Raw genomic sequence first — 27622 nt, 5'->3', positions numbered from 1 at the left:
CATTGGAAGGGCTGACATGAAGTCCAGGAGCAACTGTGTGAAGCTGCCTTATTGGTATTGTCCATCACTAATAACTTCTGGTTTACAAGAGCCTTTCTGATCTCAGAGTTGCAGGGAAACATCCTGATACTTACCCATTCCTTGACCATTGTTGCCATTGTCCTCTCAAGTATTTGGGATCTCACAAAGGAGCACTCTGGTCTCTGCCACCCTGGCACTTCAGTATGTCTGCTTGGAACTTCTCAGTGATACCACCTCACGTTTTTGAAAGCTGAAGGTATTTCAGATATTTCCATCTAAGTCTGGTTGTGTAATGTCTTTGTAGTGCTGTGGAGTTAACACCATGCACAGCCATACCATTTTCTTCATTGTGTAGGGTGTTGTTTTTGCCATCTTACCTCAAATATAACCTTAATACATAGGGTTGTATTACCAGCCTGATTTTCTGTTTGGTTTGGTTTTTTCTCTTGTTGATAGCCAGTTCCTCATAATTTCTGATGTCTCCCAGTGTCATTGTTTGTCCTTCTAGTGAGTGAATCTTTTCCTCCAGCTCAGCTGCTAGATTACAGCTCACAGTGCAAGTCCCTCCAGGTTTTGGGCAGGAAATGAAATACAGCACATCTGTTACACATCACAGCTGCTGGCCTGTCACTGGCCATTGCAGTTTCGAGGCTAGAAGTGCACGTAGAAGAAATGTCACAGGCATTTCCTCCCCAAACTCAGTTAAGCACTCTCTGTGCCTGGCAAATGACCTATGTACTGAATCAACAGAGAGATCAACAGCCCAGTGTGTCAGACACTTGGTCACGTCTGTTGTCCTGCCTATATGGAGCACACAGTAGGTGGGACTGCCTCACATTGCATGGAAAACCCGGGGAGAACCAAGGTCCCACCACATTAAACACATCTTACATGTTCTCATGCCACCAACCTTCTCTGTACCTCTACATAAAAGCACAAGCCTCTGGAGGCAAATCTTCCTGTTAAAACCTTCCCTTTTTTTGTCTTAGGACATGTTTGCCTGAGTGAAATAAATTAGTAAGCATTTTGAGCCAATAACAGAAATTTTTACTCATTGCTCATTAAATGTGGCTCATGAACAAGAAGTTTACAAACCAGTCACTGTTGCTTTTAATTACCTTTGCCATAATAAATCCTGCACTGACAGTTTTAAACATTAAAGAAAACCTATCCACATACTGAAAAAATGTTGCGGCCTGGTGGGTGTAATAGAATTGGCAATATAATTTATCTTCCCATGTGCAATTTTGTGCGTGTATATATGTATATGTAAAATCAAACTATTGAGGATACAAATATGGCATCCTTTTTGAAAGTTTCATTTGAACCCACTAAGGCAAGGAAGTGAAAATTTAGGCTAAAGATTGGTCCTGGCTTGTATTTTAATTGTACTGTTTGATAATATCCATTTATCAGCTTGTTAGAACTAGGATGTGCCATTAAGTCCATTTTCACACCTGGTTATAGGCAAGAAGGGAGGGAATAGAACAGAACTGTTTGAGGGGAAATATTAATTGGATTTACCTTTAGTAGATGAAAATCCATTCTGATGCTAAGAAAAACTAGTCCACAGAAATGAGACTTCTGAGAGCATGATTCCCATTTACTAGGATGGCACATCAGCTGCTGGGAGACAGTGGAGGAAGGATTTCATCCACATCAGAATATATATATATAAGAATATAAACAGAATGGAATTGCTTATTTTGACATGGACTGAAATCTTTGGATATTTCTTTCGTGAAATCTGATACCGGGAAGGGCAGGAGAAGATTTGATCTGTGTATTACAGTGGTTATATCCCAGGCAAATCACCACCTTTGTGTTTCTTCTTTGTCTTCCGGGGATGCTAAACCTTATTTGAGAGTTGTGAGGATGCTTCTTTTAGTGGTGACTGTTCTTGACAGAACAAAAGCACTGATATGTGGAGTGGCTACATAAAGCCGTCATACAGCCAAGTGCACTTATAAGCTGAAGAGTAGGGAAAAAAGCAAATGTGATTTCTCGTTCCCCTCTAGAATATGTCAGATGAGGGAGCAAGAGCTGCCTATGGCCTCTCTGCCTTCTCCAGTACTTGCTGGAATGACTACCCCACTGCGCCAGGTCATTCCCTAATTGCTGTGGAAGGCCCAAGCTAAACTACTCCCATTTATTCATGCATATAATACCAGTAATTTTATTTTATTCCTGGGGTAAGCTGAAGAAGGGTATGAAAACTTCATCTTTTCAGTCTATAGAGAAGCACATGGGCTTGTGGTCCATCCTGCATGGGCAGACAGTAAGGGCAAAGGTATAGAACAGAGCTCACAAAATCTGCTTCAGAGTTCCTGTAGAAATTCAAGTGTATTTTTCCTTCATAAATATTCATAAATATTGTTATTTTCTTCAATGGCCTTTCTTTTGAGATCTATTTTGGGTGAAAAGTTTCAAGTCACCATGCAAAAGTCACCTTAGGCACTGAGTGACACTGGCAACTTTTTGTTTGCAACAGAAATGCTATTTTCTTTTTTTTGTTAAGTCCTTTTAGATTAACAGACAGAGGTATGCTAAGAAATTTTCTGTTTTTTTCAACTCTGGTAGAAGCATAAACTACTAACAGTATGGTACTGCTTGATATAATACATTTTTTAGCTGGTACAATATAGTTTCAGGTATTGCTTTATTTGTGGACACAGTTACTAATATAAAACTCTTCCTGTTGCATCACCTGTGTTTTCCTTATATCTTGATGTTCCCATTTCTATATCCTTTTAATCTGCATTTGTACATGTAGGCTAGTATCTGTACATTATCAAAAGCTGTATTTCAAACTAGGAGACAGGAAATACAAGACAAGAAGGACAGTGGGAAAGAAACCATCAAAAAAACCTTGGCTATTATTGTAAGAAAGGTGAAGCATACACAAGGGTCACCTTTGTTCTTTATTTACCACACTGTATTTGGATTCTTAATCCTTTAAAACCAGTTACTTCTGGGCAGTAACTCTCTTGGACCTATGACATATACTTTCAGCCGAGGAAAGAAGTTCACAAACACACAGCAAAAACATAAGAAAGGGAAAGCAAATATGTCCATTGCTCCAAGGAGATTCAGCTAAGTTTTGAAGGTGCTCTCAGATAAGAATTTGAATTTATGCTCAAGATCCAAAATATTACCATTTGAACTTGTGGTTTAGTACTCAGTACAGAAGCAGGGCTCAGCCTTGATGAAGGTCTGTATGAGGTTTGCCTATTCCAAAGTTAAAGTTGCTTTAATATTAAGTGGAGGGTTTGGGCTTCTTGCTCACTTTACCACATTTTTAGTATATGCTTTGAAAATCAACAGTGTAATGAAATGAAAACAAATCCTAAGATTTGCAGAATATACATTTTTAGCTGATGTTTGCTGATCTTTTTCACCATACTCAAATCATGATTTAATCTCTGATAAACTGGCAAATGCCACGGCAATTGCTGCCTTTTCATTGAGAAAGGGAAAATAAGTTTCCCTTTGTTTTGGAATACCAACGAGTATTCCCAGCAGAGTCAATGACAGAGGACACAGAGGATTTCAAAGCTGCCTTTAATTTTCCTGCAACAGTCATAGGAGTTTGGCCACCTACCAATAAGTTTGGAGTAGTTCAGTGGGCTCGCAGTTCCAACAAGGGCACCTGCTTTTCTCTGCTGCCTGTAAGAGGCAGCCCAAGGAGATGGGACAAGTCAGACTAGACAGAACAGTAATTCGAAATATGGCCATCATTTGTTCAGTATGCAGAGAGAGTATATTTATCTGCAAAAAAGCACGCATGTTGATTTTTTTCATATTAATTCTTGATAGATGTGTCTGTCTGATAAGCACAAGGAAAGTCATAGTTTCACTTAGTTTAATAAAACCTCAAGAAACAACATGTTCTCGATAACATAAAGGCATTCACCCTGTAGTAGGGTAATAAATTTTCAAATTGAATGGCCTGGTGCTTATATGTCTGCACAAGATATCTGTAAACAAATTTGAAAAGTAAGTTTTCTGCTGTAATGTTTATTGGCTTTACATTGGCCAGTGTTTATGAAGCAGAATTTGTAACTATGGTTAACTTGTTAAAACTTCTTAAATAAAGGAAAAGTAAACTGTAAAATAAAAAGGTGCTTACTGTAGGCTTTAAAAATTATTTATTCAGCTGGTCTTTTCGTCTTAAGTCCAATATCAGTATTAGAACACTGAAATAAAATATAAGCCTTTAATGCAGTTCATTACTGTAGAAAGCTGTGGCTAATTAATCCATCCTCCCACTGGCCCCTAAATGCATCCCTCAACTAGTGAACTCTCCATTCCTAAAGCCTCCTAATAAACTTTTTATTTCTGATGTCACTTTCCCACCTTTCAATACACAAAAGGTGGCTTCTGTCTTTGCACCAACATAGACTTGTCCTGCTGATGCTTTTTGGTGTTGGCAAATACATAAAGATTTTTACCTAATATAATAAACTGGTTTTGGTGTCCTTCCTGTAATTTGGGTTTGTTGCCATAGAGGGGGTGTGCAGTGTTTATAGTTAATAAAGTCAGGCTTTTTTCTCTGTAAGTGATAGACTATATTCTGATATGTATACATTCATTTTTTTATAGGAAAGGTATGTTCATAAAACTTAAAGCATTCTAAAACAGCAAGGTCTATCAAATAAAGTAAAGGGGAAATCAAATCTGTGTGTCAGTTTATCTTAGGTTTATAAAAATGTTGCAAAAAATATGCATGTCTATGTCATTATTTCTTACCATTTGCCCTGTTAATTTCTTTTAAATCCACTATAGCATCGACACAACTGTATGACAAATCATGTGCCAAGAATATCTTGCCAAATTTAAAAGTCATTATAGTAACCAGTTTCTTGTGGGAATTACAAAAAAAAAAAAAAGTAATCATACTGAGGCAACAGGAAAGATGTAAATTATTGACAGGCCAACTACTTTTTTTGGCAAAGACAGTGGTAAAACTTTCATCATAATTTCTTCTACAGGTTTTTTGTAATAAGGCTGGGCGTTAAGTAATGGTTTGCAATGCTAAGATGTCTTTCTATACATTTACAAACTCAGCAAAATCAGACATCCAAACAGATGAAGACAAAACAATATGTTTGATATAACCTTTGCCAGTAGCCAACTGGATGTTTATCAGCAATTACATATTATGGGCTGAAAAGAATAAAATTACTTTTAATATGATGGCAACATCTGATGCAAGACATTTTTGTCTTCTACAGCTAAATAAATTGAATATGAATGGACTTGACAGCATGTATTATGATACGCGTTATGGTCTGGAGACTGGGTGTTGCCCTAACAACCAGACAATATTTCCTTAATTAAGTATAATTTCTTTCCTACGTGATCACAAGAAGATTCTGAACTGGTGAATTAATGATCTGGGAAATGCATGTAATTCTCTGCTCTAGGTAACTGTCAGCTTAAAACACTTTAAGCTGTCTTAGGAAAGCTGCAAATACTTGATTTGTTTTCCCAGCTTCTTTTTCTAACGTATTAAATGCTGTATATTTAGGGTCAGGAATACATATATATATTCAATTTGAAAATAATATGTTTGCTGTCTCTCAGCAATTTTTTTGTCCTTGATATATTTTCTCTCCAGTCCATATTTTTTTAATAGTTTGTTTGCAATACCTGTCTTGCTTACTTATTTGCTGAAAGACATTTGCTCTCAGATTTTTCTACTATATGTCTAGTACTTGCGTTTATTACACTAAATCATAAGACTTCCTTCATCACTGCCTCTTCCTTCCTTCCAGGTTCCAGAATTTATACACCGTAGTAGTTATCAGTCTGTCACAGCAAGTTCCTCCAACCATACTTTTGCAATAAGGATCTTTGCACAGGATTGCATCCAGAGGGTTCTTGAATAGCTCCAGTGAGGGAAACTCCACACCCTCTCTGGGAACCTGTTCCCAGTACAGGGTCACCAGCATAGCAAAGAAGTTCTTCCTCATGTTCAGGAAATTCCTGTGCATCAGTCTCTGCCTGTTTCCTCTTGCCTGATTGCTTGGCACCACTGAGAAGAGCCTGGTTCCATGCTCTTGATACCTTCCCTTCAGTTGCTTATATACATTGATGCCCTCTGATCATCTTCATGGCCCTCCTCTGGAACCCTTCAAACAGGTCCACGTTCTCTGTATACGGGGGCCCCCATAGCTGGGCACATATTGAAGTGAGATCTCATGAGTACGGATAAGACGGGGAGAATTGCCTTCCTTGACATCACAAGTGGGACCTCAACTTGTCTGTCATGGAAAGCCCTGAGGCAATTGTCTATCTTTTAGCCAAAGGAGAAAACTGCGTGTAGAGCAAACTGAGAACTGTTTATCAGTTGACAAATTTAGTTTGAACGCTTATGGTTTGATACAGTAAAAATGCTGATCACTCTGAGCATAGAGCTTACAATTTCCTATCATAACCAAAAAGTGCAGGTGAAGTACAAACCCTAGGACCTCATCTGGCTGCATGGTATCCCAGGCCACTTATTTCAAAAACAAAATATGGACATTATTTTCCTTGTACATGGTTGTTCTCTAGACTCTTGCACTGAATCTGCTATGCTGGAACTCCTGGATGGGCTGAATGGATGTGTGCCTCACAGATTTTCTTTTAGACTCTTTCACCCAAAGAGAAGACTTCACTGTGGTAGTCCATTAAATGAGTTAATCAGTAGGTTAATCTATGTAAACCAGTGCAAATTAATATAGCCAAGAAAGTGGCAAAAGTGGCAAGTGTTGGAGGTTTGATACATGCACACTGATCGGCTTGTTTTCTAAGCATTTATTTGGAATTGTGACAGATACTCTACGAGGCTAGCTTCTGTAATTTGTCAGGTTTCTCTAGAGACTCTTGTCAATGCAAGAAATGTAATCCACTCTGTGGCATAAAACAAGTGTGTATGTATTTCATATGCTGAGAGTATTACAAAAAGGACTGACCAAAATGAGCCTACCTCCTTCTTACCCCACTGCATGCAAGGAATGAGTTTGCAGGGACTGCAGACTCGATACTTCTCAGATAGGATGTGCATAGAAAAAATATTGCTGGAAGGCGAGGCAGAATTGAATTGGTATTTCCCCAGAATCTTTAATTTTTATTTATTTTTAATTGCAGCTGAAAGTTTGAAATCTTTAGCTTCTAATCAGATCCTTGGCAATAATAGCTCTATGTAAATGTGAGACAGACACATAAGAACAGGTGTGCTGTGAGTTTTGAAACAAGTTTGTTTTACAGGTTGGTTAAACAAGTTTGTTTATAGGTGGGTTTTTCCAGTATTCTCAAAGGGGAAAAAAAGCCAATTTTTTTGTACAAATACATTCTTCAGCATTTTTCACGCTTTGTGCCAGATGTAACTGTGATGTGTGCACGCAAACATGCATACAAAGTAAAGTTATTATTTCATATGAAGAAATAGCTGGAAGTACCTTCTTATTTCACTATCTGCAAGAAAAGGAGCAGACCACTCTTTCTGACTGACTTTCTTTAACCGACACAGGAAATAGCATTTTACAACGTAGAACTGAAGAGAATCAACACTTCACTAAGGCAGGCTGTTGCCAACATGGAACCTTGGGGAGTGGGAGAGCAAAAACCAAGGAATATGAATGGCAAAGAAGCTCTCTCTCCAGAGCTCCTCTGGAATGTCTTTTGTTTCATTTTATGGTCAAAGTCTTGTTCTTGCTTTAGTACATATGCTCTTTGTTATTAATGTCTTTGTTTTTCATGCAGAGAAGAACAATGCTTTTAAACACTCTGTATGTGTTTTAAATGGATGTCACTACCAAACTCACTGTCAATAGCTAGTTTTACTTAATCAGCTATAAAATATCATGAGTAAGGGTTCTTAATGGAAACTGGAAAAATCCAAGATAATTACCATAATAGGTTGAAGATCTCTGAGACTGAAGGTTTTAGAAGTCAGAGGAAATTGGGGACATATGTGTTCTGTCTGTAAGATTGTTCTATATCGGATATGGAAAAATGGAAATGACAGGTATTTTGCAATGTACAGTAGCATTCATCATAGAAAGAACATATGCATTTGTGTGTCAGAAGCAATGAAGTAAAAAATGACACTTAATTGGAGCTGACATAAAATGGCCTCATTAGCAGTACAAATATTATGTGTGTGTAGCTTGGTTGTCAATAGGAACAAAACATATTTCCTCTGACAGATATATTAGTCTCTTTTAAGATTCATGTCAAGTTTTCAGTCAGGTTCACTCATTTAGAGAATGCTTTTTTTTTTTTTTTTTTTAATAAGAGAGAGGTTGGACTGTAAATAATGTGTGTTTCTAGGGTGCTGTGATAACACCAACAATGGACCACACTATGTCAATGCAGCCAGCAAGCATGATGGGCCCTCTGACCCAGCAGATGAACCACCTTTCCTTGGGCACAACAGGAACGGTAAGATCACTATTTGTTTCTCTATTGCAAAGCATCTCTTGCTTACTGAGTTTCTTAAGGTAATTTATTAGTCTTTTGAGTGCCTTTCAGTGCTTCACCATCATGCAGTCAGCATTAGTTATTACAGAACAGAAATTACAAAGTAGTATGAGTAGTAAAATGGTAGGTCAACAAAACCTGTTCTATATTTAAGAGGAATTATCTGTACTAGTTCTCATGTAATTGTGGAAGTACTGCTCTATCAACTTGTTTTTTAATAGGAAGTTATTTCCTTGTCAGTCTAGAAAGTTTCATACCACTGGGAACGGGAGTTCTGGCTTTGTGGTAGGATCCACCACTCACTTCAAACCATAGCAGCCAGCCATATGTATTTTGTTCCAGGCTTAGAAATGTGATTTTTGGTCGAGGTCAGCTCTGTTTCCAATATATCATATTTAAACATGTGTATTTCAACAATTATTTTCTTTTTAAGCTGTGTAGGTCATACTCAGTTAACTCCCCCAGTGTCAGAGAAAGGCAAACACCCCTCTTAATTAATATCATTGAAGCTCTCTGAAGAGTTCCTGAAATACAGCATCTACAGACATATACAACCAAATATGGTGTTTTGATATGTGAATGTGTGCACGCTGCATGTAATGTAAATTTTTGCAAAAATACAGGCATACGTATTACACTTCTATATCTTTAGCACACATGCTCTTTATGTAATAATTACATGAAACATGTCTTTACATAACATGCTCTGTTATGCACTTACCCTTTCTTTCACCACTGTTCTACTTGATACTAATCTATAGGAACACAGTTTTCCTATTACTGTAGTAAATACCACCGTATCCCACAGCTGTAGGGAGGAGGGGAAAAGATCCAGCAGGCAGGAATTGTGCAGCAAAATTGATTTATTTAATTATTTTACAAACTCTTTTACAGACTTTTTTCTTCATAGTCTAAATGGACAAAGGATCAGCCACTCCTTGGGGGTGATTGGCTAAAATCCTAAAACACCCATTGTCAAAATATTTTTCTACTGTTCTGTAAACAAAATTCTCCAAGGTCACAGGTGTTCATGGTTTACAGAACTTCTGCTAATCTCTTCATGAGAGAGAAAAGTATCCCACGGTTTAGAAGTAGCAGGAAAATTCCTTGCTAACAGCATTTTTGTATCCACATTTTCCAACTTTTTTTTAATTGAATAAGGTACTTAATAAAGTTACATCTGTACAAAGTTATTTAACCCACTGTGTTGGGTCTCCTCCTGGTCCTCTTCTCTTCACCTCCTTCTTCCTTATCTGTTGAATTTAATTCTAACTCCAGTGTCTCTTCCCACTTCTTTAAAAAAACTGTAAAGATCTAAGGCTTCTGTATTTTTTTCCCATAAAACTTGAACATGATGGTTTATTGTTTATTCCTGATATTTTAAATGTTGCATTCAACAATCCAAAGAAGTAGGAATCACATCGCAAACTCAATCTCAGCATTTTTCCCATCATGAAATTGAAGGAATTACTTGGACTAGTGAGAATTTCTGCAGGTGTAGTTACTGTGATTCCATAGCGTGTTTAAAAGTTAAGGCAAAGAAATGGAAAATGAATTCTGGTTGTGCTGCTGGCCAGCTCCTATGAATTTTTTCTTCTGCCTGTCACTTTCAATTCCATAACTCTTAACAGACATTGTCTTCTGCCCTCATTGTCTCGCAATCTTAATGCAAACTAGAAAATTCCCAGTTAATGTTCTCTTCTTACTTGAGACAACTCTTACAGTGCTTACAGTAACAAATCCATCTGGGGAGTCAGGCAAAGGACTCTGAGAGGCAATGGGTCATCTAGTGTGTGACAACAAGATTCTGAACTCATGTTACTGCAACCAAATCTTTCCTTTCTCTTCCTTGCTCTTTACACAGTTTTATCTTTCAAGGTCACAGCATTCCCCATGATAATTTCTTGAAATACATTCAGAGGTATACCATACAGGATTATGTTTACTTTCTGTAAAACTCCTAACTCATTCACAGAAAACTTAAAGAGCAAGAAAGAGTAAATGATTGATGAGTGCTACAATATCCATAGGCTTTTCAAACATCTCAAATGACACCCTATTTTATCACATACAGGATTTCTCTTTGATAAAAACAGCATCAGCACCATATCCAGTTAAAGTACTCATGCAAGCAGGATAATAATGGATGTCATGGAGAATTCCTCCTATTGGGAATTCCTCCTATCAGAATTCAGGATTTGGGCTGCCAGTAGCAGTTTTCTTGGATGTATCCATCCAAATGTGAAATTCATTCTTCAGCATGTATTCTGTTACAGAAAATAAAAATGTGGGGAACACAAGCTATTTAGAGACATGATTTATTTAGAGATATTTTTACTTCATTTATTTGGAGTTCTGAGTTTTGGTCCAGAGAAAGGAGCATTGAGAGCATAAAGCATGAGGAATTGTGCCAAGTCTAAGCCATGCTACTGTGAGTACCTCAGCAGGACTAGGTTTTATGGGAGGTAAAAGATATAAATGATACATTTCTGTTACGAATATGTTTTTCAGTTTTATACTTAAAACTGTGCAACAGAGTGCCATAAAGAGCCACCAGCTACCTTTCAAGAAACCAGCCAGATTTTTTTAGGCAAACGAGACAAAAAGTCACAATTCTACTCACTGTTGGCAGTAACTCTGTCCCAATTTAATTTAAAAGCTTGCAGTATGCGAAGCAGTTTTTATTGGAAGGCTTTCATATGTTCACTTCCTTAGACAAAGCATTTTGCTAATTAACATAACATATTTTTCAGCCGAAACAGATCCCTGTGGTCACTTAAGTGAGAGTTGACTTCAAAACCACTTCACCACTTGCCTGATTCAGGATGAACACTGAGTTTCTAAAACATTGCTTCCACAGAAAATCTATTCTCTAGTGAGTGAGCTAGAGAAATAGCATAAGGGCCTATGCAGCTTCGTATCTTGTGGGAATTACTCTGCCTTTTGATGCTTCTTAAAAGATTAAAATACTCTGTCCAGGCTGGAGCCATTCCATAACCCTTTACAGAGGAGCACTCTTTAGCTCTTTGGTGAGGCGAGTGACCTGAGTAACAGCAACCTCTGCCATTTCCTGCCTTGACTCCAAAAACTGGATTTGAGTTTTGATCTCTCAGCCCTGAAGCACATATTAAAACCTTTGGGAATCCAGGGGCAGCTCCCTCCATCCACTTGATTATTTGGTCACCAGCCCAGGGCGGGCTTAATGCTGGCAGGGCTGTTCACTTCCAGCTGGGAGCATCCAATTCAGCAGTCAAAACAAAGTAGTTTTCCTACAGACTCACTCATAGTCAGCTGCATACCCACTGCCCTAGGTAAAGCCTTCCCCTCAAAACACAAATAATTTTGTTTAGGAAACCATTTGCCATTAATAGGGACAAGAAGATTTCTCTCTATCCAAACTTCCAAAGAATGCATGTTTAATTTAATTTTATTATATTTTTAACATTCTTATATTTTATCTATTATTGAATTGTCTGCATAAAATTAGACATCTCTGCTATACCAAGCACTCCCTAATCAGGAGGATGCACTAAGGCTATCAATATGCCAGGCCAAGGGAAAAGCTGCAAATCCATCTTTGCTTGATTCCAATGCCAAAGGATGGTATAGGGCACTGGAGGGAGAGAGGAGGTTGCCTGCCATTTATGGCAACTTGACCCCATATTCCTGTGTTGTGAGAGAAATTGGCACAGCATTTGAATGTCCCAGTTACTGTGCTTTGTGCTTCATCCACCAAGAACATAATTCTTTTTTGCCTTTATGAAAATCAAATTGATTTCCGCTGGTGAAAATACAGTTTTTGTTGCTGATGAATTGAGAGGCACATGTGCTGCTCTGATCCAGTCTGCTTGAAATCTGGAGTTAAGCAGACAATCTGCCAGAGGGGTGATTTCTGCCATATTTATATGTATTTTTCATACACACCTCTTCACTCAAAAAGAGCAAAAAGCATTTACATGGCTGTACTAGCTGTGGGCAAATACATAAAGAAAACCTAAGTTTAAATTATGTCAAGATTACAGCAAGAAAGCAATAGCTTTGAATATTCTGATTAAGGCTGACAACTCAGTCTCAGCTCCTACAACTGTATTAAAATGAAATTTTAATGCCAGAAGGCATAATGCGAAGATAGACAAGGGGTTTAAAGCTTGATTTTTTTTTACTAGTTTATTATTATTTATTATAGTAAGTCTTGTTTTTCCTATGTAATATTCATCTACAATTAGGTCTGCTATTAAAAAGGTATTGTAGAGGGAGAATAGAGTGTGTGAGTCTGTAAGGGTAGCACTGAAAGAGGAGCATTAGTATGTGTTTAATAATGTAGGGAGGCTGGAATTGTTCCATCATCAGCCTGTCATTCAAAATGTTTCTGATACAGCCATTGATCTGACATCTCTTTTGTGGTTTAATAACATTGTGATTGATGCCTGAGTGGATATAATACAAAAACTTTTAGAAATGCAAAAACTGAGCAGTTTGATCACTGCTTTCAGTCATTGTTGCTTGGCACTTCCATGTTTGGCCATCAGCAGCAATAATCTGCCTCTTCAGTGGGAAGAAGATTTGCTTTATTCTTTCTCTTCTGCTTCTCATTCCTGAAGGAAGTGTGCTGTTCTGCACTTTCTTGGTCAGGGTTTCCCTCCCCTCCCTGCTGTTAGCATCCATTTCAGGTACTGCTTGGGTTCCAGTTACATTCAATAGTTTGAGGCACCCTTTATTAGTCCTCATAGGCAGAGGGGTAATTCCAGCTTTTTCTCCCTCTCCTTTGGAGCTGCCTTACTGTAGCCTTGTTTCAACTTAAACCTTTGAGGCCCACACCACTGGGAGAGTGAGTAGAAGCCAGGTTTTTTTGCTAAAACTGGTAGTTCAACTGGGCTGCTTAATTGTACTTCACACTTGCAGTTCACTCTGCTTTCAGTTTCTAATTTAAAAACATGATAGGCAACTTACAAAATAAACCCTCCGTTGCACTTTTTAAACAACAAAACAAAATCAAATTTGTTTAATTGTTCCAGTTACTCTGTATTAAAAATGCAGTCAGGTGAAAGAATTGTGCTGACATAATGTGGGATCCTGTTGTAACTGCAAACTACCCTAACTCAGCTTTCCTGGTTTATAGTATCACCGAAATTTCTCAGTGGAATAGCAGGCTTGTTATGCAGGTACATCAGTCTTATCTTTCACTTTGTTGGTTCTTTTTGTTGCCAGCAAGGCTTGATGATATCTCCAGAACCCTTCAATGGAACAACAAGCTTGTTATAGGTTTTTTATCTTTTATTTCCTTTGGATACTCCACGGTCACCGGTGGTTTAAAATGTCACCTGAAGGCCTCAGCAGAATAACTGCTTTGTTAGATAGGGTTGTTTTTTTTTCCTGTTTAATCTTCCATTCTATTTGCAGATACTGCAGCTACATGGAGCTGAAACATCATCACATTCCCCTCATGTTCAGATTCTTGTTCAAAAAGAAGTCTCTGTTATTCTAATTGTATGTCACAAGGTCCTTGGAGAGCTACAGGAGCAAAGTTTCTTTGCAGTCTTGTGCCTTTCACGTTATCAGGTGTTAATCTTAGAGCTCTTTTATTTTATTTACTGACTGACAGTTTCAGTTACTGCTTGTGTGGAAAATATAGGACTGAACCCATTGCAAATAAAATAGCCTAGTTCAGGCTGAAACTAAGATCTTCCTTATCCTTTTACTCAGCCAAAGTCCAGGGCAAATGTGAGTGATTAACAACATGGATCTGTCTGGGGCATGGGATCCATTTAAGAAGAAATTATTATGGTTGGAAAGGAGATCAGCATAAATTCTCACAAGATTGTTAAAAACCAAATAACTCCTCCTGCACCTTCCTTCCCAAAGAGTCCCTTGAAAGGCAGTTCCAATTTACCTCACATGTAATTTGAGATAAAAAGGGGCACTAAGTGGAACTGAAAAGTACCAGATTCAAGGCAGTCAACAGGGAACAAAGAACTTTTATCATGAAGGATTAAAGCAATTTGCAGAGTTCACTGCCACTAAATATTATTGAGACAAATAGGTTAGCAATCTTAAAAAATAGATTCAGCATTTCTATGAGTAAACATTTGTGGAAGCATTTTTTGTGGAAAAATTCTTAAATTGACAGCATAGGCCAAACACCTGCTCAGGTGAGCAAGGAAAGATGTGATCTTTTCCCTTTCTGGACCATCTTGAAATGCCACAGACTTGTGTAAGCATTGGGCTGATCAGCTCTTGTGTAGAGGAGACTCTTTCTACTCATCTGTTTCAACATGGGTTCCACAGTCTATGTCTGACCGTAGCTGTGGTTAGATGGTATTTTTGAATGGAGTTTATAAAAACATATTTCTGTAGTGTTCCCCCTTCTCTTCTGAGCTCAGCTTTACTTTCCTACCATTTTTTGGTAGTGGCTTACTGTTTGCCCTTACGTGCAAGTGTGCCAACCTTCAAAGCCACTGCCTGTCATAGGCAGGAAAGGAAAATGTAAAAGGAGGATAAACACAGATGGAGGGAATTCCATTTTTGGTCCAAGCAGCACTTCAGCTGAGCCCAGCAGGTTAGTAGCTTTTATTCTGTGTTAAATTTTACCTTCACATGACACTTCCACAAATGAACAAAGAGCTTTTGTTGAGGACTCTCTGCCTCTTTTTGAGGTATCAGCTACTGACTCAAAGTGACATTAGCCCAGATTCCCTTTCAGAGCAGGAGTCAGCTCCCTGATTGTGGTGATAAAAATACACATCAACACAAAGCAACAGTGATGGATCAGCAAAGCAAAAAGTATCAGCCAGAAATGTCCTAACTAATATAACTTCATTTTCATCATCAAACTAACCTCATAATATAATTAATTTGCAGAAGACTTCACATAACTGTGAAGTAGAACATTTAGAGGTTTGTTTATCATATATTTTCTTAAACATGACTGCTGCAGTTCTATTTTGTGATTTCTAGAAGTGCCACCTGGTGAATGGGAGTGCAGTTCAAAGCCATGCACTGCATGTAAGATAAACTTCTTTATTTTGTAGCAATGGATAGAAACTGAAAGCCATAAAACTGGTAGTATCTGGCATAAAGTTAGTGGTCTGCAGAGTATCCTGCCACAAAAGGCTCCCGTGTAGTCATACTCCCTGAAATTTTTGTTGATATCTCTGCTACAGATGAATCAAGATTGCAAACTCATTTTGCTAACTAGTAGTAGGTCATTTACCTAAAAAATTTGAATTTTAAGAGGAAAAATATAATGTTCACACATTTTCTTATGAAATTGTGCTGATGCTATAAATGACAGGGCAAGTTTGGGGGAGAGAAAGAATCTATTTAGCAGAGAGGGAAGTAGAAGAGAGGAACATATAATAAGTTTAAAAACCCCCTGAACATAATTCCAGGTTTGAAACATCCTGCCACACCTACAACTGACAAACTCAATAAAAGGTGGAAAACAGAAGTACTCTAAATGTCAGGTCTGTCATCTGTATTTTTTTGATGTGTTTCTCTTTTGTAAATGTGTTTTCCATTTTTCAATCAAGAACTCTTTGCCTTATTAGAACAAAAGTTGTTTTTATTGTCCTGCCTGTGTTTAGAGAAGGCTCAGGTAATTCTGACAGAAATTATGAATATGGCTTTCCAGAGAAGTAATAAATCCAAGTATAAGTACTGAAGACAAACTCTGTGGGGTCTCCGTAATGCAAGGCAAGTTTGAGGATCTTAGAGAGGTGAAGGGTGTTTTTCAAAACTGTGACCATGTGAAAAGCAAGAAGTGGCTCCCAGAGGTGCTGCTTCCACAGCTCTTCTTCCCAAGAGCTGGGAAACAGATCTGTGGTCATTTCTCTTCATGTACAAGTGTACACAAACACAGCAAGAAGTCTTGAAATGCTTGAGGAGGCTGTATCCTCAGTGGAAAAGAACAACATGATAAATTATATGGGAAACCAACTAGTTTTATCATAAGTAATGTTGCAGTCCTTCACACAATATCATTTCGGTCTAATGTGAAGCACTTGAATTGTATCAACTTCAGACAGAGATGTAAACTTTAGCTGAAAGAAAAGGCCACAGAGGTGAAAGACAACAGTGGTTTGCAACACAACGTAGGTGCATGAAGGGTACCCATGGAAATTTTAGTGGTGCTAACAATAAGGATATGAAAGTAGAATAGGGAAAGTATAACTTTAATATGTTGCAGAAATTGGTAATATGTTAAGAGCTAGACTAGTGTTAGAAATGAAGCATAGAAAGTTCATTGTTTGGGACATCTAGCACTCAACTGGGCTGAACACCTTAAAATCCACAGGAAGGACTTTCAGATGTTGACACAAATCCAGAGCAGTGGCTAATAGCCTTTTTTCATCTCCAACCTCTGTTTTTCATCACAAAGAAGCATTGTTATTTCAGTTCAGAACAAGTAATATTCATTTAAGTAGTGAGACTTCAATATATTATGAAAAATTTGAAAATGTTTACTGAGCGTGATGTACCAAGACTCAGAAAAGAGCTGTGCATCAAAATGACATTTTATTTGTAATGTCTGAGGTTTACACAGTCAAAGAGTAAACATATGTTGCAACTGAGCATTCACAGTATCCTCTTACTAAAAAAAATTTGGGCCCAAGAGGTAAGGTTGACTCATTTCAACGTGTTGTGTGATTAGTAAGTATACCGCTCACTTTGGTTTTTTTTTCCTTTCCATTGGGATGGGTACATTTTGTTAAGCAAAATGTTCCTGCTCTGAGCAGCAACCTTTGAATTACATTTTCCATGTTCTTTCATAAGGCAAATTTTTTAATTCCAGAGGCACTGGGACTTCACAGAAACACTAGATTGCAGACGTTGCAGTGTTTTGGAAGGTGACCTGTTGCCACATTACTGGAAACACATACAATGGAGTTGAAAGTGAATTTAATCTAAAAGATGTTCAGTATTTTACATATTTTAATCACAGTGGAAGAGATAACATAACCTGTGTGTTGGACAAAGGCCTGGACCTACACCTGCTCGCAAAAATAATATTCCGTTGAATTTCACTGCCTTTTCCCATATCGCATCCCACTGAATTTCAGCTCACAGTGTGTTTCACAGTTAATCCACATGGTTTATCAGATGGTTGGCAAACTGGTACCCCAAAGGTTTAAACTTCCTGTAAGACAAATTACCAGTGCTTTTGAGGTATCTTTCTTGGTTTTTTCTGGAAAGAGCAGCCTGTTCAGAGTTCACTCATTTGTGAAGCAAGATTAAAGGAAGGAGCTAAAGGTGCAGTCTTCATACGTTGTGTAAGACACTGGGATCCTGGATATACAGTGATTTCAGCCTGAAGTTCTCAGAAAAGGATAAGCTTTGTTCAAATGATTTACAATTCTATAGGGAGCTGCTGATGGCAATAACCTCTTGCCCTCTGATGGTATTTTATACTCTGTGAGTTATGGGTGATTCTGTGTCAGAGCTACGAGGCTGTAGAATCCTCTTGCTCCTAAAAGACTCAATTTGGGAGGAGAGTTCTGCTATACCTAATATTTACTATGAAACAGCTCAGTCAGCAATTTTCATTGAGCTGTAGCAAGGGGTTTGAGAGCAGCTGCTTTGAGTGAATTTGGGAGTTTGCTGAATTGAATTGTTTTTCTACCAAGGTGATGAACTCTTGAACACAGCAGATTTCTACTGTGTGGCAGAGGTAAGCCACACCTCATTGGGATGGGTCCAGGGAGCACTCATATCCCAGAGGCACATCTTTTTCTGGTCCTGTGAAGGACTGCTCTATCCTTCATGATATTTTATGGCTTTTGAATGTGATAGACACACATGTATGCTTCTAATTTTGCCTTTTTCATTTTAGTGATTGCAATACAGCAACAGACACTTTGTTAAGACTTTAGTATCTAAATGTCCAAATTATTGTGTGTTTGCTAACCTCAACTCCCTGTTTTCCTTTGCTGTGTTTCCCTTGGGGGTTTCTCCTAAATCAGTATAATATTTATATAACACAAACTGATTTCACTGATGCAAGAACTTTGTGCAGTTTGTGTTTTCTGGCTTGTGAACCACAGCAGTGTGCAGGGTTTGCAGTATGGACCAAAGGTGCTGTGATTTCCAAAGTGATTTTTTTTTTTCAACCACTCAGGCACCTGACCACTCCCTTCCTCCTCTTTACTACAATTTTGCTCTGCTGCCAGCCCTTTCCACCTAAAACACCTGCACTTGACTAAAAAATTTGTTGTATTTTTCTTTTTTCAACTGCCACTTCTGACAGTGAAAATCAGAGTGACACGAATACAGTAACAAGGGGAAGTGAAAATTGGGCTATGATGGTATTCCCACAGATAACCTTGCCTAGTTTATCCACAGAATCCAAATTGGTGCTCAGAATTTTAGTGTTCAAAGATAGTTTTTTAACAAAAGCTATTTTGCTGCCTTTCTTTTAACATGCAAATGCTCCTAACTAGCTTTAGTAGAACTGATTTCCTGTGAAGACAATGGACTTAGAATCTTTAGTTTTCTGGGAAAAAATGGCTGTTCCAACAAAATGGTCATAATTTGATTGACTGGTATTATTTTCCTATACACATTCTAGAAGATTATTGTATTACAAAAAGTTTATCCATAACTAAAAAATGCAGGTAGCAACAACTTCAGATTTTCTTGTTGTGTTATGGGACATAGGGAAATAGTAGCAAAAAATTCCAGTCAGTATGTGGCCATTAGTTGAAGAAGGAGGTTTCCTTAATTTATTTGTATCTGAATGATAGATATTGAGAGCAGAAGATCACTGACCTTCCTGAAATGTTTATCCTTTGTTTAAAACTGAATGTAACAGAATTGGAAATCAGAAAATGATTGATGGAAAAATTTGAAGTAATTAATCTGCAACAGAAGGCAAAGAAAAGAATAATGCATTTCAAGGCTTATAAATCCACTTTTCTCTTCCATTAATTTTCATACGAATGTCATGAGCACTGTTATATTTTCTTATGTTTCAAAACAGAAAAATATGGCTTAAGCACCATGGCATCATCTTGAGCTTATTTTTAATATTAGGATTCTGACTTTATTGCATACACTATTGGATATGTGTTCCAAGGAATGTTAATATATATGATTGCAATTACAAATCTGGCACAGAAGTGTAAAGTATTGGTGTCTCTGGTCTGTAATTGTTCTACAGGGATCCTTGCAGGTGGAGCTGATCCTATTGTAAACTAAGAAATTCCAGTACTTACTGATAGTCTGAAGCGCTTATTTTTTGGCAGTTCAGTTAGTTCAGTTTATGAAGCTGTGGAGTTTCTATGGAAGTATTTTAACTCCATCTGCACATGTCCTGCAGATTTCTGCCAAACGTTTCTTCTTTTTCTTTTTCTTTTTTTTTTTTTTTCCCCTAAGGTACAAATTATACAGGAGGGAATCTATAGCATTTGCTGATCCTCCCAAACACAATAGGGCTCCAGTCTTTTCAGAGACATCCTGAGGCAGAGAACAACTGACAGCTAGCAACAGCAGCACCTATATTGCATTTTATATTCTCAAGGTGTTTTAAAAATGTTAATTAAACCTTATAGCATCACTTAAATAATCAGACTAATGCAAGGTCTTCAACTCCCTTTGAGGTAAATGACCTCTATACAGTGTAGCCTTTCTTACAGTATGGACAGCAGCTCCTGTTCCAAACCCAGAGATGCTCAGCTGTACATTTAAGGCAAAGCCCAGAGTCTCAGTGTGATTGACTGCCATATGCTGTTCTGGTCAAGGCAGCTGAACTAATTGGCCCATTCTTCTCAGTAAGAAAAGAGAAGGTTTTACCAGTTCTAGTTAGATTTGGCTTTACTACCAAGCAGTGAAACTTAATTGCTTCTTGCTAAATCATCTGTTATAATCTGTCCTCTATAGTAATAATAATGAAAAATATTTTAAAATAGAATTTTGAAGTTAACTCAGTGTTCTAAGTTCCTGTACCAAATTATATCATGAATGTCAAATATCTTTTGGCATTTATATTTCCCTGAGTTCACTAACAGTATGGACAGCTGTGTCTTGGTGGTTGTACTTAATGTTTTTAGTCTTGCTCTGTTTTCATCTTCATGCTCCATGTAATGTTTCTCATGATCTTCACAACAAGCAAAAAGTTCCAGTCCTGAGGCAAGGATGACAGTTAAGCAGATGCTGTTTCAGTTCACAATTACCATTCCTTCAAGGCTGTTAGGGGATATTACAGCTGGGCAGGCTGGCAAGCCATCCCCCACACACACACTCCCATCCTAAGATTAAATTTGTTGTCCCTGACATCAGCCACTAAGTGACAGGCATCTGCAAATGCCCATATTCAGCTTCAGGAATACCCAGTTTTATACTTTCTAAGTGTTAATTCTGCTAATTTCTATTTCTATTTAGTGTGGCCTGTGAGTTCAGTAATAACACTTCTATGTCAGCAGTGATCCTTCATTGTAAGGTAAATCATGCAAAGTCCTATGGCTTTAAAGTGTTGAATTAAATTTATTTGACAGAAGAATGGCCACTTTGTCGTCTCTGTCATATTTCTGGACAAGGAAATCTGTGGTGCAGTTAGGACTTCGTCCACTGCAAATATTTGCACAGCACTTAATCTTTTGGTTTTTATATATATTGTGTATGAAAGGAAAGGAGAAAGGGAACATTATGCTGATCAGTGAGCACCAGTGCAAAATGAAGATGTCTGAGCTTTCCAGTCAGTCCATGTGCCAGAGCCAGAAGTGCATCAAAGAACCCGAATGGACAACCTAGCCTAGAAATAGATACTCTGCAAGATCCTCATGAGAAGAAAAATTGCCTGAGTAGGCTGTGGCATTTAGAAGAGGCCAGGATTGCTTGCCTGTACAGGTTGGGGTGCATTTGTGCAGCGTTTGTTCCTTTCCACATGACTGGAGCAGAGGGATCAGAAGGGTTCACTGAGAACTCCTGTTAGGGCCTGTGTGGAATATTTTAAATATATGTCTTTAAGGAAAGATGAAGATGATTTACGTTCAGTTTGATGGCTGTGGATGGGCTTTCTCAGCTGTGGTTCCTATTTTTTTCCAGCACTGTATGTTGCATCGATGCCTGGTCCCCAGTAACATTTAAGAGAAATATATCTCGTAGTTTTGCCTCCTGATCTCATGATGAAGGGAAGGGTTGAAGATGTTCTTTTAAAGCACATGGGGGAAGGTGTTACAGCCTTTCTTCCTATTCCCAAGTGGATGTATCTGAAGCATTCCCAAGTATCTACAAAGAATCACTGGTGTCCTATAGAGGAAAGCTAGATGCCCTAACACAGATTTGGGAGAGTGCAGGAGACTGTCTCTCCTGCCGACCTTATCAGTTGTTACTGTTTTGCTGTCATTGACAGTAATGTTTCATTAATCAGCAATTCCATTTGAGAGGATATAGTGTGGTAGATTTTTTTGTCAGTTTTAATGTTCATGAGTGATTTATAATATTCTGTGAAATTAATGTATTACTTAAAGTATGCCTACAGAGCTGACTATGCAGTGTGACACAATCAAAGGATCTTGTTCTCTCTTAGAACACCCATCTCCACGCTCTATTTTATTTGCCATTTGGAGTATCTATCTTGTACCATTTTCAAACTGTTACTATGCAGCCACTGAAAAAGAGATGAAAAATTGTCTCTAGACTTTGTATTTCATTCAGGTATAAATCTGAAAAAGTTCTAGACCATCAGGATTAAAGATGTAGGAATTGCATATTGAAATATCTTAGAGAATATTCCAGACTATCCTGTAAATTGAACAATGCATCTCCCAGTACATTTTTTTGTTTCCTCTCCTTTACAACAAGTAACTCACTGGTCTACAGCATTTCCTTTCTCTCACTTGAAATGGTTTTTAAATGTGCACTGCTGCAAAACCTTCCTTAAAGCCAGTCATGACTGGGAATTTTCTCTTTTCTCTTTTCCCTTTGTCCATCCTTATCTTTCTTTATCTTGAATTTGCCTTTGGGACCAGACTTACCCACTTTTCTGAGCTGGATGCAAAGTTTCTCAACCCCTCACTTCCTAGGTCTGCTCCCACCCCAGGGAAGCACAGCCTCGTAGTGCTGCTGAGTGACACGATAATACATTGCCTGGATGAGAGCTGACAGTCCTCTGAGAAATATGACAGTACCTCTGCCCTTGATCAGGCTTCCCATTTGAAAGTTTTCATTTTGGTAATTACATCCTTCCCAGATAGTAGCCCTAGTCATTGATCATACAAATATCATTATAACTGATTCCCGTAAGTCACCTTTTAAAGACAATTTCTATGGTTTCTTTTCTCCCTATATCTTCTTCCTCTGCAGTCACAGGATAAGACTTTTTCTGTCTACCCTTCATCTGATTGATTAGAAATGCCAAATACTTCCTTTACGTATGGCCTGGTAATATACACATCACATTTCTTCCCTTGGGATCTTAATCAGAACAAGTAATGGCCTTTAGCTTTTCTCATTAGCAAAATGGAAAAGCACCATACCCAATCCATTAGAAATACAGCATTGTAATATGAATTTATAGGAAAGTGGCTGCATGCCAGCAGACATGGAGTGAGCTTACCTTAAAGGATTTTCAGGGGAAAAAAAAAAGGGAGAAAAAGTCACCCCTTCTGTCTGGCTTGCAAACATTTTGAGCCATTACTTATCATGCCTGTCTGTCAGGCATTTTGCTGTTGCTCCTTAAGTGCTTTTTGGACATTTCTGTCATATAAAGGGCATTCATAGGGAGGAAATATGGGTGTTTGAACATGTATTAGTCTTCCCCAATGTTGATTCCCTTCCTGGATTATTCTCCTCATAATCTCTATCAGAATTAGAGAGAGAGGAGGAAGTTGGGAAGATTTTGTTATTTTGCTTTGCTTCTAATTTTTCACAGAATGTGCTAAGCTGAAAAAATATATCAAGAGCAACCATTGCAGCATACTCGTCTGTCAAACTGAGACTGCTGCTCCGCTTTTTTTAGCCCTGTCTAAAACTATTTACAATCAGTACACTGAGAGCGAGGACAAGACTGATTAACAGGTGTTTTTCTCCAATGATGAGAATTGCTTTTTACTTGGCCTGGTCTTTATTAGCCCTAAAAATTATTTAAATTCATACACCAGCACTGAAAACTTTCAGTGCTTATATTTTCCCGAACTGTAAGAAGGTGTTAAAGCACAAATCCATACCAAATGATAATTGCACAATTTGAATGCATAGGAAGGGATTCTGTCTCCTTTGGAAAACTAGCACTGAAAGAGCACAAAGAACAGCCTTGGAATGCTGCTATTCTGCCAGCACTAAGACACATCTGTTTTGCTGGCCCCTTCAAGCAATGGTTGTGTTATTCCTGGTAAAATAAGTACTAAGCACACCCATAAAATTCTGTGTCTTATGAAAAAGGTGCACTTGCACTTTTTTTTTCTCCCCAAACAAACCTCAGGTTTCCTCTGTGTTAAGTTGCTCACCTGTACAAAGTGAGAGTCAAAGCTGAAGCATCAGGTTTGTGTTCTTGGCTACTTCACTTACGGTTCATCAGCTGTGTTGATCACACTTTCCCAAAAAAACAGTGTCCCAGTACTAGGTTAAGAAAATAGTACAGTGAAATAGTGTGAAAGACCTGCAGTAGTCAAAAATGGGAGGTATTCTAAAGGGACCTCTCTCTGTAGGAGGCAAATTATTGATTAGATGACAGGACAGGAGGGCTTAAGGCAAGGAGGGATGACTATTTTTTGAGGTATCAGGATTTTTTTGTCCTTCTTTCCTTTTCTGTTTTGTTCTTCTGCTGTTTTTTTCTTTAATTTTTGGTATCTTTTCTTCTTTCTTACCTCTTCCCCTCATCATTTGGATGAAACAGTGACAAATTAGGAGAGATCTTGTGTAATTTTTATCATGCAGTAAGTTTAGGAGTTCAACATTGTTAGCAGATCATTACATGGTAGATAAGCTGATGACATAGCAGTATAGTTCAGACTACTCTGCTAAAAGTCAAGATTTCTCCTTTGCTTTTGCAGCCCTATTGCCGATATGATCTGATGTGTCTCAGAGATCCTCCCACAGTTGATAATTAACATACTTAGAGCCAAACTGTAATATTCTTACTCAGTCACACTCTATCAGTAGGGCATTGACTTTAATTTTAAGGCGATCCTTCTCCCATAAGAATTTCAAGAGTTTATGGAAAGTGGGAAAAGGAAGTCTTCCCCAGAAATGCTTGCTATTACCACCTTCCACAGCCCTGCCATGTAAGCAAAGCTAATGGTCATGTAAATATACTTAAAGATTTTGACGCAACAATTTTATGCTAATGAGAAGCAATATTTTGTACTGCATCACTTTAAAACACTTTACTTTAAATGTACTGAAGTTGACACCAGCCTTTAAGGGTTAGTATTCTCTGTAATCCCCACCCTATCCAAACACGAATATGGCTGATCCTTTTGCTGAAGTTGAAGATAGAAGAAGAGTTGGCTGAACAACATTCATGGTTTGTGGGAAATTGATCTTATGAAATTTGGGTTCATTCTGATTCATCTTTTAAAAACTCAGAACAAACCAGAAAGATTCTCTCTTGAGCCAGAAATTCCAAACAAAATTTAATTTTCAGAAACAATGCCTCATGGTGTTCCCAATACAAAATACAGTCTGCAAGATCTTGGCAGCTGCCAACTGGCTTAAATGGCCATCTTGGTTTCTGTCAGCTTTCAGGCAGCAGCTGCAAAACACTCCCAGGATTTCATGTTCCAGAGCAGCCTCACCATGTCCGATGCTTTGGGCAGGCTTCCAGACCTTCTAATGGGTCGGCTTACAGGTCTGCTTACTGATGGCCAGATTAGTCTGGCAGCCAAGTCAGAAAACCCCAGGAATGTTGCTTTGGGGACGCAACTTGATGGGATTGTCCTGGAAAAAAAGCAGGGCACTGGCTTGAAGACTGAAGAGGGACTGCCGGTTTCCAGGTGTGTAGGAAGAGGCAAGGACATCCCAGAGCTTCATGTGAGGACTCATATGAAGCAGGGCTCTTGAGGCTTGCAAACTCTCTCCTCAACCACACTGACTCTGTGTTGAGCTGCCTGGAAGGCCTGAGTGAATGATTTGCAGGACATTTGTCCACACATGCCCAACAGCAGGATGATTTTCCTAGTATCCTTAGGGATAAGGGCCCAGCATTTCCCAGCGGGAATATGTTTCCCTCTGCCTAAGCCTGGAGTTGCGTGTTCACCATCAATTCAGGAAGGCCAGCTTTCAAGGCATCCCTAATGCCACTGTTCACTTCCAGGGTAAGCTCCAAAAGGGGATGTCTCCAAGGTGTTTCAGGCTCACTGAACTGGCAAGTTCTCCTCCATCTCTGGATGCAGGGTACTGGTGAACAGCAGTCTTTTTTATGAAGTACTGAAATGGTCCCTGCCCTGCCCTGCCTTGCTCTCTCCTCCCTTCCCACAGTGATATCTTTCATTATACTTAGCCAAATATTTTGGATTCTAGGGATCTTTTAGAGGTAAAGGACTGAGCAATATCATGCTTCAGCTGCTCTTAACAACATCCAAGGTGTACACTGGTGGTATAATTCTATTCTCTTACTACCTTTCATCTGTGCAGCATGACTGCCTTTTCATGCAGGAGGTGTTGAAATTCTTCCTGTTTCTAGGAAAATTGGAAATACCAATATTCAGGGGGCCTTCTGTCTGTTTTTACTGTTCCTTTTGGTTTGGTTTAGATTCCAGCTAATTGTCCTGGCTTTCATCTGCTTCATTCTTGGACAGCTGGCCCATGAGTTGTCCATTTTTATCCCTGGTCTGAAAGAGCAATGGAAAGTGCATGTGATGATTGATAAGCAACTGTTATTTAAAAGTCTAAGCAGTTCTCCTTTTGTTTTAAAAACTTCATCCATGCAGTATGGACATTTACACACAGCAGTCTGCTTCTCTTTAGACTCTTCAAATTCATGGAGATTTAATAGCATCTAGAAGACATTTCCCTCCATTATTTGTTCATATAAATGGATATGTTATTAATAATAGCTCAATGTGCTCATATGTTGAGAGATTCACTGACACATTTTATTTTTTTTCTTACGTTGAAAATATTAAAATGTACAGATCAGCCTTCCTTCATCTTACTAGCCGCCATTCATCAGGGACTAATTGAAAGGATTGCAGGTAGATGGAAATTTCTAAGAATTTCCAACTAAGGTGGTGCATAGGGATTTTTTTTAATATCGGGAGCCACTTATAATTCTACTGCATCACCCATTTATTCTTCAGTATACAGGATCTGAAGGAATATAAATGTGACAGAATCTCAGTGATTACCCACCCTTGTTGACCAAGACTGATGCAGTATACTCTTACGTTATGATACAGTCACTATATGCTGGTTTTTTTTAGGGTGCTGCAGACAGGACTGTGATAAATCATGCACTAACCCATGCTCAAAAACTTTCCCCAGAGAGCTCATAATGTGCATTCATAGAACAGGTACACAGAGGGTATTAGAAAAAAAAAAAAGCCTCTTTTGTAGAGAAATGGGTAAGAACTGAAGAATTAAGAAAGTACAACAAATTGCTAGAGTCTTGTTCTTTGTTTTAAGCACAGAAGTCTTCCTCTCTTGCAAATGTATCCATCAGACACATGGCATTATTCGAATTATGCAAAAAAGCAGTTTTCACATCTTGGGGCTATTCATATGTGGACTCATACATGAAGAATCAGTTTACATTTCTGTACAGCCTCCATGGGTCCCCACCTACAATGGAAGCTTTGTCACAAGGAAGAGTGAAAATGTCATGGGCCTTGGTACACTCACATGGACTGCAAGGATCACTGGCACCCTCAGGTCAAGTTCCTAAAGGAAGTTACCAATTAATGAAAGATGCAATCAGAATGGGAACTTATTTTCACATCCTGATGTGTTTTCCTCCATTTTTTCCCTTTTCACACATTGATGAGATATCTGGAAGTGGTTTGAGACTTTTACTGAGTTAATTTGTAGTGCCAGCCTTTAGACTAAAAAGTGGTTAAAGTGAATGAGCCAGTTTTTTATTTGTCTGTTTATAGTGCTTGCATTTACTACAGTTTTTACAAAGTGTATGCTGTTGAGAGCGTGGTGCACAGCTGTATGTGGGGGTCTGATAGTTCTCATATTTGTTTACTCTAAATAGTCT

At 38.3% G+C, this 27622-nt stretch overlaps 1 protein-coding gene across 3 annotated transcripts in view; it reads left to right on the top strand.

Annotated features, from left to right (window-relative positions):
• The window catches only part of RBMS3 (RNA binding motif single stranded interacting protein 3), a 709804-nt gene that overhangs the window by 672388 nt on the left and 9794 nt on the right, over positions 1-27622 (top strand). For all 3 annotated transcript variants that reach the window (XM_048301460.1, XM_048301476.1, XM_048301468.1), the window contains one exon: positions 8341-8451. In XM_048301460.1, coding sequence (XP_048157417.1) covers positions 8341-8451 — 111 coding nt within the window. The remainder of the gene's footprint in view (positions 1-8340; positions 8452-27622) is intronic.

Source organism: Corvus hawaiiensis, chromosome 1 (assembly GCF_020740725.1).
Source record: "Corvus hawaiiensis isolate bCorHaw1 chromosome 1, bCorHaw1.pri.cur, whole genome shotgun sequence".
Lineage (NCBI taxonomy): Eukaryota > Metazoa > Chordata > Aves > Passeriformes > Corvidae > Corvus > Corvus hawaiiensis.
The sequence above is the reverse complement of the archived record's forward strand: the minus strand, read 5'-3'. Positions and strand labels throughout refer to the sequence as shown.